At 37.8% G+C, this 18,481-nt stretch overlaps 1 protein-coding gene across 3 annotated transcripts in view; it reads right to left on the bottom strand.

The window, feature by feature from the left end:
* SMC5 (structural maintenance of chromosomes 5) overlaps nucleotides 1–18,481 on the bottom strand; it is a 98,152-nt gene that overhangs the window by 28,045 nt on the left and 51,626 nt on the right. For all 3 annotated transcript variants that reach the window (XM_040250799.1, XM_040250884.1, XM_040250966.1), the window contains exons 9-11: nucleotides 6,789–7,044; nucleotides 4,874–5,028; nucleotides 1,768–1,881 (exon numbers count right to left, since the gene is read on the bottom strand). In XM_040250799.1, coding sequence (XP_040106733.1) covers nucleotides 1,768–1,881; nucleotides 4,874–5,028; nucleotides 6,789–7,044 — 525 coding nt within the window. The remainder of the gene's footprint in view (nucleotides 1–1,767; nucleotides 1,882–4,873; nucleotides 5,029–6,788; nucleotides 7,045–18,481) is intronic.

Genomic DNA, 18,481 nt, shown 5'->3' with positions numbered 1-18,481 from the left:
ATTACAGGAAGAGATTACATACAATAAACTTCATAATTTAAAATATACACCCAAAAAAATCACACATGCAAGCAGTTCTAGTCTTAATAATGAGATGCAATGGATAGTTCTCATAATAGAAGAAAAATAAAAGGTCAAATTTCCTGGAACCTATGTCGTATTATTGGGGCTTCCCTGGTGGTTCAGTGGTAAAAGAATCTGCCTGCCGATGCAGGAGACAAGGTTTGATCCCTTGGTTGGGAAGATCCCCTAGAAAAGGGAATGGCAACCTACTCCAGTATTCTTGCCTGGGAAATCCCATGAACAGAGGAGCCTGGTGGCTACAGTCATGGGGTCACAAAAGAGGTGGACATGACTTAGTGACTAAACAACAAATGTCTTCTTATATGGTTCAAATTCTTAGCACAGAGGAAGCATGAGTTTTTGAGGCAGATCCAGTTACTCAGTGTAGGCTAAGCTGGTGATTTACAAAACAGAAATCATCTAATTACACCTGACTCTAGGCCCTTCACACTGTGCCATGTTTCACAGACTTGTAAACCAAGTAAACTACTTTTTCAGTGACATCAGGTCAAGAACCCAACTGTTTAGACTTAAATAGCTCTAACTACACAAATGCTTAACCTTTTGGAGTCCATTTTATACTTCTGTAGATTCAGCCTTTTTATCTGGTCATCATATATTCATATTCCCTGCCAACTCCCAAACCAGAAGGAGGTCAATATAGTGAAAGTCAAAGAAAGTAAAGATTTTTTCCAGTAACTTGTATACCAGAGAAACAGAGGACCACTTAAGCTGATTCAGGGTCCTGTCCTTACTTAGACTTACTAGAAAAAGTTAAACCAAAACAAAATCTAAACTTCATCTTTCCAGGGTTTTTTAAAAAATAGAAGGCATATTGCAAAAGGAAAAAGAAATCTTACTGACAAGATAGTAACATACATAGCTCACAATATATATTATTATACAGTGAAAACTACAGTACTTAACACTGCTCTTAACTTTTCCATTTGATAATTTAACCATCATGACCATATTTTGAAGTAGATATTATCTCCATTTTATAGTGAAGAAATTAAGATACAAAGCATTGAGTTTTTGAAAACAGCAGCAAAGCCAGAATTCAAAGTCTGGTAGCCTGTCTGTTGAGTCTATGCTCTTAACTAAGTCATGCTGGTTTCTAGTGGCCTAGATTCTTGGTCAGTGGTGTTTTTCTAGTCAGACATAGGATTCTCACTCTTTTTAAAGTTTTATTTACTTGGCTGCACCATGCAGCCCATGGGACCTCAATTCGCCAACCAGAGACTGAACCTGTACTCCCCGCACTGGAAGTGCAGCCTTATCCACTGGACCATCAGGGAAGTGCAGATGTTTTATTTATAAGAAGAAGCAATATTATATTATTTCCCTCTCCAAAGAAAAACTGAGTTCATTCTAATACATTTCTAAAAAGGATGTCCAAGACCAAAGGCTCATCATCAAGATGTTTCTTTTTCTTAATGTGACAGAATTACTTCATATTAATTCCAAATCATAATTTCAAAATATGTTACAGATGGAATTATGGGCTGTTTGTCCTCTTGTAAAACAAATTCAATCCTCAATAATGGCACAAAAAAGAAATTAGTGAATTTGAATGATTTTACACAAGAGTTATTGCTGATAAAATAGGTCATCATCACCTTTTGCTCCAGATTGAAGTTAAAAACTCAAGCACTGGAAAGTAAGTGTGAAGTAAGTTAAAATATTATGCTGGTTAGTACTTGCCTCTTTGAGGAAAACCTCCATATCTTCTTGATTTTCAAACACAAAAGCTCTCAGGTCATTTGATGGAATATGATTTTCAATATATTTGGCATTTTTATTATCTTTCATATTTATCTAAACAAAACAAAAAGAAAAGCTGATTTTCATGAAACCCAAACTGATTACTAGAATGTAACTATATCTAAGTTAGATTTATTTAATTAGGTTAAATTCAATCCTTGAGAAAAAAGATTATAAAAAGAAGTTTGGTATTGAAGAGTCAACATCTGGAAACATCTGTTTAATTTACTGTCCATACATAGTAAAGCAAAAGCTAAGACTTTAACAGCACCTAATGCATACTGTCTTTAAGAGAAATTCATACTGTCCATTGCAAACACTAATTAGTATGAAAACACAAAGGCCTAAATAAAATTTTGAGACTAATGAAAAAAACTGGCTATGGATTAATTGTAACTCTGCCTACAATGCAGGAGACCTGGGTTCAATCCCTGGGTCGGGAAGATCTTCTGGAGAAGGAAACGGCACCCCACTCCAGTATTCTTGCCTGGAAAATCCCATGGACGGAGGAGCCTAGAAGGCTACAGTCCATGGGGTTGCAAAGAGTCAGACACGACTGAGTGACTTCATTCATTCACTCATTAGTGCTTTCAAGAGAAACCTTAGGTTTACACTACAAGTGCATAAACTTAACCACTTATTTCAAAAATATTGACTAATAGACATTTCTGCATGTGAGGCTCAATGCTATGGAAAATACTAAGATATCAGTAGTTCAAGAGCCAGGGTTCTAGGATCCAACAGATGTCACTTCAATTCCTATCCTGATCTTGATCAAGTACCATCTAAATCTCTGAAAGCTTTAGTTACTTTATCTGTAAAATGGGTAGAGTAAAACAGTTTATATTTCATGGGACTAAAAGTGGATTAAAAGAAATAATATTTAAAAATTAGTACAGTGTTTGTCACATAAATTGTTGGTCAGTATTACTTGAAATGACAGAATATCAATCAGTATAGAAACATGGGAAAACTGATACACAAGCAAACAGAAAAAAAAATCACAGCCATATAAAATATTATTACACAGACATAAATGCCAGAGACATTAGATGTCTACTGTTCCACAAACTTTTTGGTATCAAACTACTCTGTTGGAAGGAATGGAACAAATGAAAAAACATAAAGTGGATAAAGTAACCCCAATATCACCAAAGGAAATTTTTTTTTTAAATTGATAAGCCAACCTAGGACTTAGCTCTCATTATCATTCTCCCCCAGGATACACTTATTAGAGATTTTCTGCCATATCAGACTCTGGGGCCCACACATTCTGTAAATTGCTTACATGGACATCTAACTCTTGGATGAATTTCACCTGCTTGTTTAGGTAATGAATCTCAAAGAAGCCACATAAGTAGGGGTCATTTTTGTCACTGGTCAGTTTCTGCATTTCCTGTAGTAATTGACAATTTTTTCCAAGTGTATACACACTCCATTGCTGATATCCTGAAGGAAGATTTGGCCACCCTGTTGGTTTTGCACCTTGATCAGCTTTTTAGTGAGCTCTTATTCCTTATGAGATTGGTGAAGGAAATATTTGGAAAAGTTCTTCAAAGCAACATCTTCACAAAGTACTAAGACATAGACAGGTACCCAAAGAAGGTGTAGCACTCCAAGATGTTCTGGTAGTTAATGGCAGACTCCTGTTTTGCTATTTTTAAAAGTGAAACCTTTCTAGTATCTATCCTGTAATCTGTTTTAAAATTCATGAATGTATCATAAATGCCCCCTTATATTAGTAAACAGAGAACTGTGGCAACACTTTAAGGCCTTTGAAGGTACAGTTAAGTGTGGGCAGGATACTGCTGGAAGGAGGTGGTAGGAAAGGTAAAAGGTTGTTCCAGGAAAAGGATAAAATAACAAGAGTATCTCCCTTTATCTCAGACTCAAATGTAATTTAAAAAGTAAATACATGCCAGCTAGTAATCTGACTTGGTGACTGACTACTATCAGGAAATCAAGTGACAAGAAGATGACAGTATTTTGAGGTTGGCATTTTAATAAAAAATCTGTTGAAAATAACACTTGCATTATAATTTATTATACTAAGAGTCACGAATTTTTTTCTTGTGTTTTCTTTCAATCCTTACTAGATTAATAAAAACAATGATGTCTGCATCCAAAAGAGGTATTCCCTTCCTGATCTGGCAAAAATATTCTAATAATACATATTTGAGCAAAAAGAGAACACAGTATTATGCCTACTAATTTTGCAATACAATGCACGCTCTAATAAAAGACAAAGAACTATATGAAATGATTTTGAATAAAGTGTATCATAAATAGGAGTTACAGAAAACAGAACTTGTCATGAATCCTGTAAGAATCTACAATGAATTCTTTCCTAAAGTTAAGAAAGAATCATCTAGTAAAAATGATTCTTTTATCGTTTTGGGGTAAGTTTTAATGTCTGACATATCGTTAGCAAAGAATGGTGTTTTTTTATTTTTTCATTCCTTCTCATAGCCCAACTTACTATTTTAAATATTTTAGATGGAAATCTTCCTATTAAATCCACACCCACATTTGATTATTTACCAAATACAGCTTGCCCTATTCTTGATGACCCATAGTCACCAATAAGACCTATCAAATGTTTATGAGGTCAATAAATTGTTGGTTTTGACTCTCAGAATCCTCAGAATGCTTCATTTCTGTAGCAGATGATTTTCTTGTTTGTCCTGTCAGATATCCCCTTATCAGTAGCCCATATTTACAGAAATTTTCTACCCCTTTGGCAGAATTTACTATATTGCCTATTATAACCAAAAAATAGCAACTGCCAAAGGAACCAGATAACCAAGTCTATACATGATTCTTGGTCAATAAGCTGCCAGTTTCATACTTTTGTCAAGAAACAGTTCATAGGTTTATTATCAAAGACCCTTTAAAAGGGTACAGATTCAGCAGCATACCAGATGCCACAAGTCTACTAATAGAAAACTAGGGTGTTAATAAGACTAAGAATTCTTAAAACAACAAAATCTACAATGATTATAATAATAAAACTAACAGATATTACTAAGGTTAACAAATTTCTTACCGTGAGCATTATGGGCTCACAGACTCTTTGCTTAAATTTGTCTCTGTTATTTCTTAGCCATAAAACAGCATCATAGGTATCACGATATCTCTGTCTCAGTTTATCTTCTTTTTGATTCATAAGATTGTCAAAACGTATAATATGATCATCTACACCTAAAATTGGGGGAAAAAAACAAAAGCATTATTTCTCTGAAAACTTTTAATTAGTAAAATAACCTATTAATAATACAAAAGAATATCTTAGATCTAAAAGCTATAAATACCACTCAGCAAGTATCCAGCACAGTGAAAAAGACCTACTGTGGACAAATCATTCTCAAATTTCCAAACATCGGGGATAAAAGATGATCTTCAAGCTATCAAAAATAAACAGGTCATGTACAAAACAATGAGAAAACACTAGACTTCCTATCAAAAAACAATCACAATAGGTGTTTAAAATTCTGAGAAAAATTGTTTTCAAGCTAGATTTTTATATACAACAAAAAAGGGAGGTAACAAAGTAAAGATTTTTCAGGGATGCAAAGACTCAATTCTCAAGTATCTCTTCCTAGGAGGTTACCTGAAGATGTACTCTTAGAAAATAAGGAATTAAAAAAAAAATGAAGACACAGAATTCAGCAATAGCTATTTATGCAACACAGAAAAAGTGTGAGACAAGTCCTAGGTATCATTTCATGTAACAGACCTTGAGAACAATCAGTTTAGATGGGAGGGGGAGGATGGAAGTTTTCAGAACTTGAAGATAATTTTTTTCCCAATTAAGGAAATGCCAAACTAAATGGCATTTCTAAAAAATGGTAAATTAAAATCTTAAAAAAAAAAATTATCAATGAATGGAAATAAGGTCATAATATACTACTTGGCTCTGCTGTGAACAAGTTTTACTGTTGTAATAACATAAATAATATTTAGTATTTCTAGCTGTTTGAATTAACCCATAAACAGAACATATAACATTTAATTATGGTTCTCAATAAAATATATTTCAGCCTTTAAACTATAAAAACCAGAGTACACATTACAGATTTAGATTATGAGAAAGGAGGAAAGTAAAAAGAAAGGCTAGGAGTACCAATATTTTTAGCTTATAACTATGCATTCAAGCATTATCAACAAATGCTAAATGACAAAAAAAGAGTAAGAATATTTACAGTAAGTCACATTAATATATGTTATGATTACTAATATTAAAAATAATAATCCCACTTGAGAATTACAACAATAGGTAAGGGAGGTGTCATGAGTTGAAATCCACATCTAAAGTAACAAACTATTAAAAGATGATATCTAAAGTTGATTAACCAAGACATGGAGAAACAAAAATATGATTAAGATATACGAAAAACCATTAGAAAAAAAGTTGCTGAAATAGTTAAAGAGTGCTTACTCTTGACAGTGGATCAGGAAGTTGTCTCATCTAGTTTTGTCTTCTCTTAAAACCATACACCTAGGATTTTGCTAAATACTTTTAAAAATGTTTTTTAACTGATCTTAGTCATATATACTGAGAAGACAGACTGTAAGATCTCCTCTGTCTGAATAATGATCTAGCCATATAATCTACAGGAAAAAAAAATAATTATGAAACTGGAGAGGCTTCAAGGAATAAAGCTAATAGAAGGTTATGAAAGCTAGAATAAAGAGCTTAAATTTGACCTGAGAAGTAACAGAAAACTGAGTGACTGTACAGAAAACAAAGTATTTTTAGGGAATTAAATCAACTTAATCTGACCTAAGACAATGGTCTGCTAGTGGCAAATCATTACACAACAGATACAGGTATTAAATGAGCTTCCTCAACAAGCAGAGCTGAACATTTAGACATGATCAGGGAAAGAAGAAAGTCCATCAACAGAGACATATCTCCCATTTTATAAACATGTCTTCACCCTAAGTTTAATAAAACTTACTCCTCTTCTCCTTCTCTAGAGTTTCCCTCTCTCTTCGCTTATCAATTATCTCGCTTTCGCATAACGCCTTTTCATCTTGAACTCGTCTCAGATCATTTGTAATGGCATCAATTTGGGGTTGGAGGTTCTCACAGTTTTCTGTGGTCTTCAGTTCATTTTGCAGATCTTCTATCATTTTGCGGGTGTTACTTATTCTCCTCTGTCGGTCATGCTCTTCATTTTGTTTTACTGTTAAAGCCTGCTGAAGCTCCTCAATCTAATAAAACAAAAGCAGATTAGTATTAGAGATCGTTTTTTCTCCTGGTTTATAAGGTTTTTACAGTGATAATAGTTTTTAAAATGCAAACACTTCTAAGAATATGGGTTTTTTTTCCTCACTAAAAGGTATCCTGCTAGAATTAGACTGCTACTCCTACCAGACTACTTGTCTCTTTATTTGTTCAGTAATACATACCAAGTATCTAGGGCAGTGCTTAGTATATAGTAGCAGTCATTATATATTTGCTGAATAAGCAAAATATTTATAAAGCCAATCAGCAGATCTCTAAATATTTACAGGAAGATTTCACATACATCATAAAGCTGAAAATAGTTATATGGTACAACAGACATTCAGTAAAGCAGTAATAATAGAAGCGATGATCAAGATTATATCCTACTACTTTTAAACCAAAATAAACCATTTTCTTTCAGTTACTTTCTGCTAGCAATTCAAATTAATATTTTAAGATTTCAATCCTCAATCTATATGCTTATATTCAGGGTACATGCGTGCTAAGTTGCTTCAGTTGTGTCCTACTCTTTGCAACCTTATGGATTGCAGCCTGTCAGGCTCTTTTGTCCACAGGATTCTCCAGGCAAGAATACTGGAGTGGGTTGCTGTGAACTTCTCCAGGGGATCTTTGGAAATTTCGGTTGGTATCAGTTTTCTTTTTTAAAAGTTTAGCTTTGACAGTATCAGACAATGAACTGAATATATGCCAAAATTCGCTCTCCTACAAAAACACACAAAAGTGAAGAAAAAATATTTGAAAAAAATAAGACATATGTATGTGTGTGTCTATGTGACTGAAAATTAACGATGTTCAATGGGCCTGAAAGAAGGAAGCAGACAAGAAGCCATAGTGTTCAGCCAGGAAACCCATGTTTTAGGAGACTAAACTGGCAGGTCATGGGAGACAAGGATGGAATTAAGAATACACCAAACACATGAGGAATTCCAAGTCAATCAAAAAGGGACAAGAAATTTAACAAATATAACTTTTGCAATTCCAACAAAAGAGACCACCAACCTACCAAAAATCACTGAGCTGCTGAAACAATTTTACACCAAGAAGTCTCCTGACACTGACCTGAGAAACTGAAAAGCAGCCAGATGGTACCCTGTCCTTCTAGCTCAGTTTTGAGTTCTGTCTTTAACTCATTCAACACCTTTTCCAACAAACTCCCATAACTGACTAATTCTGTACACCCAAGTTCAGCTCAGGCACAGTAAGTCCAAGCCTCTTAGATAATCCATGTTTGCTAGGATACTATCCACATTCTGAATGTCCTCTCTTCTTGTTCTAAGTAAAATTTGGTGATTGCTGGAAGACACTTCTCCCTGGAGCCCTTTCAAACGGTGACCTTTTCCTGCCATAATCCTTCAGGACACTTCAGGACTCAGGTGGGGAAGGTGTCCTCATTAATCTCCACTGTACTACTTTCTCCGTCAACTGAGCCCCACTTCAGATCTTTTGAAGACCATGTGATCAGACATTACCACCCATTATCTTTGTGATGTTAACTGCCTCCCTCAAAATCTTTCCTCACATCCTTCATTCAATCATGACTTTAGCACCCGACTACGACTATCTTTTCTCTCCATCATTATGCTGGCCATCATGGTATTTCAACATACACACAGAAAACCAGTTTAAGTCTTTGGGCTCTGTGTTCCTTGACATCTTCAACTTCAACCATCTTTTCCTAAACACCACCTCGGCCAACCTCTCCTATGGTTATATTTAATGATATCTATTCACCAAAAAAATCATACCACGTCTGAAAACTGTATTTCCACAATCCTACTCTTTGATCACCCCCTTTCTTCCCTTCCATTTTACTTCCATGGTATTACAACTGTTGTTTGACTATAGAGTCCTGCAAACCACAGAGCCTACTATCTTTTCAACATCAACCACCCCCCTTCTCACTTCTTTCCTTCATCCGCTGAGGTTCCACAACTCAGCATGAGAGTCACTCCCATGCAAAGACCTCCTGACCCCGCACTATTCCTAATTTACATTAGCAAGGGAAAAGGTCAGTCCTTATTAAACCTAAATATATACCTTCTATTTATCTGGATCTAAACAACTGAACTAATTGGAGAAAATTTTGAAAACAGGTCTTACTTCAAATTTATGGCCACATAACTTAAACAGGCACTCAGAACTCCCCCCAAAAACTACTACGTTTGTCTAGTTAATCTATGCTCTCATTCTGAGATGAATTCACATCTTCTCCTCCTTCCTCAATCCAATACTGCTAAAGGCCATCTACTCACTCAGTTAATATGAGACTCTGTCTCAGATCTCATTAACAGCAGTGGTAAAAGCAGACTACTCTGACCAGAGTACTTTCCTCCTTTTAAAACCATCATCCTACCTCCAAGTGTAATCACTCTGCTTTATCTTATACAATATAAGAAGAGTTCTTATAGCTACCTGAATCTAACCCTCCAAGGCTACTCTAAGCAATGTTTCTCAAGTTATTCATGGTGAAAGAACAGTAAAAAAATTCTTAGCAACCACAAGTCACTTTTATCAATTGTTGTTCAGACGCTAAATTATGTCTAACTCTTTGTGACACCATGGATAGCACTCCAGGCTTCCTTGTTCTTCACCATATCCTAGAGTTTGCTCAAACTCATGTCCACTGAGTCCGTGATGCCATCCAATCATCTCATTCTCTATCATCCCCTTCTTCTCCTGCCTTCAATCTTTCCCAGCATCAGGGTCTTTTCCAATGAGTCAGTTCTTTACATCAGGTGGCCAAAGTATTGGAACTTCAGCTTCAGCATCAGTCATTACAATGAATACTCAGGACTGATTTCCTTTAGGATTGACTGGTTTAATCTCCTTGTTGTCCAAGGGATTCTCAAGAGTCTTCTCCAACACCACAGTTAGAAAGCATCAACTTTTAGGTGATCAGCCTTCTTTATGGTCCAACTCTCACATCTGTACATGACTACTGGAAAAACCATAGCTTTAACTATACAGACCTTTGACAGCAAAGTAATGTCTCTGCTCTTTTGTACGCTGTCCAGGTCTGTCACAGCTTTTCCTCCAAGGAGCAAGCCATCTTTTAATTTCATAGCTGCAGTTACCATCCACAGTGATTTTGGACTGCCAAAAAATAAAGTCACTGTTTCCATTGTTTCCCCTTCTATTTGCCATGAAGTGTTGGGACTAGATGACACGATCTTAGTTTTTTGAATGTTGATTTTCAACCCAACATTTTCACTCTCCTCTCACTTTCATCAAGAGGCTCTTTAGTTCCTCTTTCACTTTCTGCCATAAGGGTGGTATCATCTGAATATCTCAGGTTATCGATATTTCTTGTGGCAATCTTGATTCCAGCTTCTGTTTCATCGAGCCTAGAGTTTCACATGATGTACTCTGCGTATAAGTTAAATAAGCAGGGTGACAAAATACAGCCTTGACGTACTCCTTTCCCTTCTGAAACAAGTGCGTTGTTCCATGTACAGTTCTAATTATTGCTTCTTGACCTGCATACAGGTTTCTCGGGAGGCAGGTAAGATGGTCTGTTATTCCCATCTCTTTAAGAAGTTTCCACAGTTTGTTATGATCCATACAGTCAAAGGCTTTAGCATAGTCAATGAAGCAGAAGTAGATGTTTTTCTGGAATTCTCTTCCTTTCTCTATGATCCACTGGATGTCGGCAATTTGATTCTGATTCTTACGTCTTTTCTAAATCCAGCTTGTACATCTGGAAGTTTTCGGTTCACATACTGCTGAAGTCTAGCTTGAAGGATTTTGACGATTACTTTGCTAGCATGTGAAATATAAGAAACTGTGCATTAGTGTGAACATTCTTTGGCATTGCCCTTCTTTAGGATGGGAATGAAAACTGACTTTTTCCAGGTCAAAACACTGTGGGCACCAGGTCCCAGGATAAACAAGCAGTGACCCCACAAGAGACTAAGCCTGACTTGCCTGTGAGTCTTCAGAAGTCTCTGGTGGAGGCGTGGTCAACAGTGGCCTGCAGCAGGGTCAGGGGCACTGACTGCAGCAGTCCTGGGAGGTGTGGCAAGCTGGCATAAGTCCTTTTGGGAAGGTTGCCATTACCCCTACCATAGTTTGCCCTTTGGTCAAACTACAGGGAGGGAACATAGCTCCATCAGTTAGCAGAAAATCGGATTAAAGATTTACTGAGAACAGCCTTGCCCATCAGTTCAGCTCAGTCAGTCAGTCATATTCGAACCCTCTGCGACCCCATAGACTGCAGCATGCCAGGCCTCCCAGTCCATCACCAACTCCTGGAGCTTGCTCAAACTCATGTTCATTGAGTCGGTGATGCCATCCAACCATCTCATCCTCTGTTGTCCCCTTCTCCCCTGCCCTCAATCTTTCCCAGCAACAGGGTCTTTTCCAATGAGTCACTTCTTCACATCAGGTGGCCAAAGTACTGGAGCTTCAGCTTTAGCATCATTCCTTCCAAGGAAATCCCAGGGCTGATCTCCTTCAGAATGGACTGTTTGGATTTCCTTGCAGTCCAAGGGACTCTCAAGAGTCTTCTCCAACACCACACTTCAGAAGCATCAATTCTTCGGCACTCAGCTTTCTTTATAGTCCAACTCTCATATCCATACATGACTACTGAAAAAACGATAGCTTTGACTAGACAGACCTTAGTCGGCAAAGTAATGTCTCTGCTTTTTAATATGCTGTCTAGGTTGGTTATAACTTTTCTTCCAAGGAGCGGAAAAAAAAAAAAAAGACAAAACAACAACTCACTGCCCACCAGAGTAAGATGCAGTTTTCCCCACAGCCAGTCCCTCCTATCAGGAAGCTTCCACAAGCCTCTTATCCTCACTCATCAGAGGACAGATAGAATGAAAACCACAATCACATAAAACTAACCAAATTGATCACATGGATTACAGCCTTGTCTAACTCTATGAAACTATGAGCCATGTGATGTAGGGCCAGCCAAGAAAGATCATCTGCATATCTGAGGTTGTTGGTTTTTCTCCCAACAACACTGATTCAAGTTTGTGATTCATCCAGCCTGGCATTTTGCATGACATATTCTGCATGTAATTTAAATAAGCAGGGTGACGGTATATAGCCTTGATGTACTCCTTTCCCAATCTGGAACAAGTGAGTTGTTCCATGTCTGTTTCTAACTGCTGCTTCTTGACCCACATACAGGTTTCTCAGGAAACAGGTGCAGTGGTCTGGTACTTGCATGTTGTTAAGAATTTTCCTCAGTTTGGGGAGACAGAAAAAGATGGCAGAGGAGTAAGACGGTGAGATCACCAGCCTCCCCACAAATACATCAAAATCTCATCAAGATACAGAACAATTCTTACAAAGAACCTCTAGGTGACAGCCATTACTATGGCTCAGAGGAAAAAGCATCTGCTTGCAATGCAGGAGACCCAGGTTCGATCCCTGGGTTGGGAAGATCCCCTGGAGAAGGAAATGGCAACCCACTCCAGTATTCTTGCCTGGAGAATCCCACAGACAGAGGAGCCTGGCAGGCCACAGTCCATGGGGTCACAAAGAGTCAGACACAACTGAGTGACTTCACACACACACACACACACAGGTGACAGCAGAAGACCCCAGGCCTCTAGGAGGCAGGCTAAGCTCCCTGGAATGAGATAAGAGAGAATATGGGGACACAAAAAGGGAAGAGACAGAAAACTTCTGGATCGGAGGGAGGGAGGGAACAGTGAAGGAGGAACAGTTTCCAAGCACAGGAACTCACAGGTGAGCCCAAGGGGAGCTGCGGAATCTTGGAAAGCCGGGCAAAGCAGGGACCTAGAGGCAGAAAACAGAGAAAGCTGCTGCACTCCTCAGCTCATAAACAGCTCATGGACTGTGGTCCCAACTAGACAGTGTGCTTGGGGAACCCAGAGAAGCCCACAGAAGCCCTGCAGGGAAAAGGGTGCTGAGAGAGGCGCAGCATACAAACCTCCGAAGTGCAGACAAACCTTGCGGTGTAGAGGGTGAGGGGGACGTGGTGTGAGAGGCACAGTGGCACATACAAACCTCTGTAGGGCACACAAACCTTGTGGCACAGAGGGTGAGCTCAGAGAGCTGAGGAAAACCCACACAACTCTCCACGATGCAGAGGGCAGGGGTGGGGAGCCAAATATGATCCACACAAGTCCCTACCTAGAAAGCTCTGGCCTGTGGGGTGCGACTGGGGATGGAAGCACTGGCAATGATTCCAGGAACAGGTAGGGGGCTGGTGGCAGTAAAGAGATGCTGAGAAGGCCACTTCGAGGTGGCTGAAGAAACAGATGTATCTAACACTGCCAAGCCAGAAGGGCTGCCCAAAGACATACCGAACCCAGAGACACCGGAAACCTACTACTGGACACCATGCTGCCCTTCAGAGACAAGACCCAGTTTGATCAACCAGAACACAGGCACAAGCTCCCCAACCATGAAAATATCAGAGGACACTAACCCAACCCCATCCATGGGGGCAGACGCCACAACCAACTATGATCTTGAGAACTTTGTCTTCTTTTTAAAATCATACTGTTTATTCCCCCTACACATTTCTACTTTTAATTAGACTTGTGGTGCTAGGGAGTTTTCCTCTTTTTCTTGTTAAAAAAAAAAAAAGAAAGAAAAAAAAATTTTTTCACCTTTGAGTGATTTTTCTGATTTTGTTTTTTTATATATTTGTTTATATATATAATATATATGTTTTTATGTATATATTAAAATATATAAAAAGTATTTTATATAGTTTTATATATTTGATTGCTTTCTTATAGTTCTTTACCAGCTGTAGCCATTCCTGTATATAAAACTTTTTCACATATGTCTATTTATTTTTGTTTTTCTATTTTTCTCTCCTTTCTCCTTTTTCGTTTTCTTAGCCTTCAACCTTTCTTTTCACCAATTAAACTGTTGTGCTCTCCTGGCTGTACTCCTCAGTTGGCACTCTGCTCAGCCTCAGTTTTCCAGATTGAGCATTAGTTAGCTCTGCTTTTAATTGGCTGATACCTTAGAATACTTTGGTTATAACTGTGCATGGAAGTGTGTGTATATGTCCTATTATTTCTGTAATCTTGATTTTGTATTTACCATCCATCTGGGTTCATCTTTTATTTCATGTCATGTTTTACTTTTTGTCTTGGTGTGTTTGCTGTAGCTCCCTTTAATCCCATAACAAGTGACTTATGGAGGCCCAATCCACTGACCAAGGATTACACCTGAACCAGTGAGGTGGGAACATTGAGTCCAAAATCCCAGAGGCCAGAGAACTCCTAACCCCGGGGGTATTAACTACTGAGAACTTTGACACCTGTACACAAAGCCTAGTATCATCCAGCTGTTGACAGCATCCACCCAGGACACTTTACCGAAACAACAAGCAAGAAAAAAAACACAAAAACAATCATCAACAGACAGGAGTCCCACAGGCACTCCAAAATATACCACCTCACACAGCCCTTCCCATTGGGGGCGGTGCGGGGGGGAACCTCCCCTCTTCCCACTAGAACGCAGACACAAGTTGCCCCTAATAAGTCAACACAAACCACTAAACCAACCTCTATTGGACAAAAACCAAAAGCAAAAAGGTATACAACCCTACAGGCTGGAAAAAGGAGACCTCAATCAGAGCACATTAGAAAAAAATAAAAGGACAGAGAAATACAGCACAAATGAAAGAACAAAGGAGAAACTCACAACACCAAGTAAAGAGGAAATAAGCAATCTATCTGAAAGAGAATTCAGAATGATGGTAGTAAAGATGTTCCAAAGACTTGAAAATAGAATGGAGAAAATGCAAGAAACAATTAATACAGTTGCCAAGGACATAGAAGAAATAAAGAATTAGCAAACTGAGATGAATAACACAATTACTGAAATTAAAAATACTCTAGAAGGAACCAACAGCACAATAACTGAGGCAGAAGAATGGTCAAGTGAGCTGGAAGATAGAATGGTGGAAATAACTGTTGAAGAGCACAATAAAGGAAAAGAATGAGAAGAACTGAGGATAGCCTCAGAGACCTCTGGGACAATATTAAACACACCAACATTCGAGTTACAGGGGTCCCAGAGAAAGAGGAAAAAAGAAAGGCACTGAGAACATGCTGAAGAAATTATAGTTGATAACTTCCCCAACATGGAAAGAAAACAGTCCATCAAGTCCAAGAAGCACAGAGAATCCCTGACAGGATAAAACCAAGGAGAAACACATCAAGACTCATATTAATCAAGCTAAAAGAGATTAAACAGAAAGAAAGAATATTAAAAGCAGCAAGGGAAAAGCAACAAGTACCATAAAAGGGAAAACCCATATGATTAACAACAGATCTTTCAGCAAAAACTCTGTAGGCCAGAAGGGAATGGCAGGATATATTTAAAGCACTGAAAGAAAAAATTCTACAACCAAGATTATTATACATGGCAAAGATCTCATTCAAAATTGATGGAGAAAATCAAATGCTTTATAGACAAATAAAAGTTAAGAGAATTTAGCACCACTAAACCAGCCTTACAACAAATATTAAAGGGACTTACATAGCCAGTAAACACAAGAGAAAGGAAAGATTACAAAAACAAACCCAAAACAATTAAGAAAAAGCCAATAGGAACATATATATCAATCATTTCTTTAAATGCAAATGGATTAACTGAACCAACCAAAAGATACAGACTAACTGAATGGATACAAAAATAAGACCCATTACATGTTGCCTACCAGAGACCCAAGAGACCTAGAGACACATACAGACTGAAAGTAAAAGGATGGACAGATATTCCATGCAAATGCAACCCAAGAGAAGCCAGAGAGGCAATCTTTATTGCAGACAAAATAGATTTTTCAATAAATAACATTACAAGAGATAAAGAAGGGCACTACATAATGATCAAGGGGTCAATCCAAGAAGACACAGCAATTGTAACTATTTATGCACCCAACTCTCATATGTTAGTGTTTATACAATGCAAACACTAACAGGCATAAAAGGGAAAATCACAGTAACACAATAATAGTAGGGCACTTTAAAACTGTACTTGCACCAAGGGACAGATCATCGAAACAGAGAATCAATAAGGAAACACCAGCTTAAATGAAACATAAGATCAAACGGATCTAATTGTTATATTCAGGACTTTCCATACAAATACAGAAAAACACAACTTCTTTTCAAGTGCACATGGAACATTCTCCAGGAGAGACTACATCTTGGGCCACAAGTCAAGCCTCAGTAAATTTAAGAAAACTGAAATAGTATCAAATATCTTCTCTGACCACAAAGCTATGAGACTACAGGAAAAAAAAAAAGCAAAAAACACAAACCCATGGAGATTAAACAATACATTACTAAATAACAAAGAGGTTACTTAAATAAGGAGGGAAATAAAAAAATTCCTTGAAACAAATGGCAATGAAAATACAGCAACCCAAGACCTATGGGATTCAGCAAAAGCAGTTCTAAGAGGGAATATTATATAGCAATACAATCCTACCTCAAGAAACAAGAAAAACATCAAATAGATAACCTAACTCCACATCTAAAGCAGCTGGAAAAATAAGAACAAAAATCCCCAGAGTCAGCAGAAGGAAATAAATCATAGAGATCAAAGCAGAAATAAATGAAAAAAGAAATGAAGGAAACAATAGAAAAGATGAATAAAACCAAGAAAGCCGGTTCTTTGAGAAGATAAACAAAACTGACAAACTACTAGCCAGACCATCAAGAAAAAAAAAAGGGAAGAAAAATCAACAAAATTAGAAATTAAAAAGGAAAGGTTACAACAAACACAGAAATACAAACGACCATAAGAGAAGTAACTATATGCTAATAAAATGGACAACCTAGAGGAAATGGACAGATTCTTAGAAAAGTTCAACCTCCCATGACTGAACCAGGAAGAAAGAGAAATTATGAACAAGACAATTGCAAACACTGAAACTGTGATCAAAAATCTCCCAAAAAACAAAAAGCCCAGGGTCAGATGGCATCACAGGGCAATTCTATCAAACATTTGGAGAAGAGCTAATGCCTACTTTTCTGAAACTCTTCCAAAAAACTGCAGAGGAAGGCACACCTCTAAACTCATTCTACAAGGCCACAATCACCCTGATAGGAAAACCAGGCAAAGACAACACAAGAATAGAAAATTACAGGTCAATATCACTGATGAACATAGATGCAAAAATCCTCAACAAAATTCAAGCAAACAGAATTCAACAACACATTAAAAAGCTCACACACCAGTGATAGCTTATGGTAAACAGTGTTAGATTCGAGATTTCCAAAGGAGAGAACTTTGCTTTGGGACCAAAGACACGGCTGCAGTTACTCAAGACCTTCGTGAGGCAGAAGTTTCATTAAAGTGGAAATGGACAGAGACAGCTGACAAAGACACCAGAAGAGGCTGAGAGGTGCCACTCACTAGGTTTATCAAGATCTTACACACTTTTTCAACTGGTTATTACCAATAGAAACGTCTTACCAGACCCACTCCCACAACATACATCTTTAGATAACAGGATTAGTCAGAAGTTTCTTAAGGAGAAAATGTCCTTCAGCAAGATACATTGTTGTTACATAATCATTAGTACAGAGTTTAAGGAAAAACATACACTTGAGCAACATGAGTTGCTTTGCTGACCATTAGCTCTCGCTTAAAGAAAGTTAAGTCTTAGAAGAAATAGATTGTTGCCATAACAACTCAGGCTTCCCTGGTGGCTCAGAGGGTAAAGTGTATCTGCCCGCAGAGCAGGAGACCCAGGTTTGATCTCTGGGTTGGGAAGATCCCCTAGAGAAGGAAATGGCAACCCCCTCCAGTACTCTTGCCTGGAAAATTCCATGGACTGAGAGGCTCCTCAGAGCCTGGTAGGGTACAGTCCATGGGGTCGCAAAGAGTCGGACACGACTGAGCGACTTCACTTTACTATAACAACTCAGAGCTTAAGAAAAAAATGTCTTAGGTGCTAAGACAAAGGAATGTAGGGAAAAAAAGTCTGTCCCTTTCTCTTCCTCCAGGGTCCAGGACCCCTTTCTCCTTGAGGGCCCCAGACTCCTTATCAACCTACCTAAGAATTAACTCCCTCACCACGACCAAGTCAGGTTTATTTCAGGGATGCAAGGATTCCTCAATATACGCAAATCAATCAATGCGAAACACCATATTAACAAATTGAAAGATAAAAAACATACGATCATCTTAATACACACAGAAAAAACCTTTGACAAAACTCAGCACCCCTTTATGATAGAAACACTTCAAAAAAATGGGCATAGAAGGAAACTATCACAACACAGTGCAGGCCATATATGATAAGCTCACAGCAAACATTATTCTCAATGGTGAAAAACTGAAAGCATTCTCTCTAATATGAGGAACAAGACAAGGGTGTCTATTCTCACCACAATTATTCAACATAGTTTTGGAAGTCTTCACTATGGCAAGTAGAGAAGA

The sequence above is a fragment of the Oryx dammah genome, unplaced genomic scaffold, assembly GCF_014754425.2.
Source record: "Oryx dammah isolate SB20612 unplaced genomic scaffold, SCBI_Odam_1.1 HiC_scaffold_1, whole genome shotgun sequence".
In the NCBI taxonomy this organism is placed as follows: domain Eukaryota; kingdom Metazoa; phylum Chordata; class Mammalia; order Artiodactyla; family Bovidae; genus Oryx; species Oryx dammah.
Note: the sequence above shows the minus strand (reverse complement) of the source record. Positions and strands in the feature narration are given on the sequence as shown.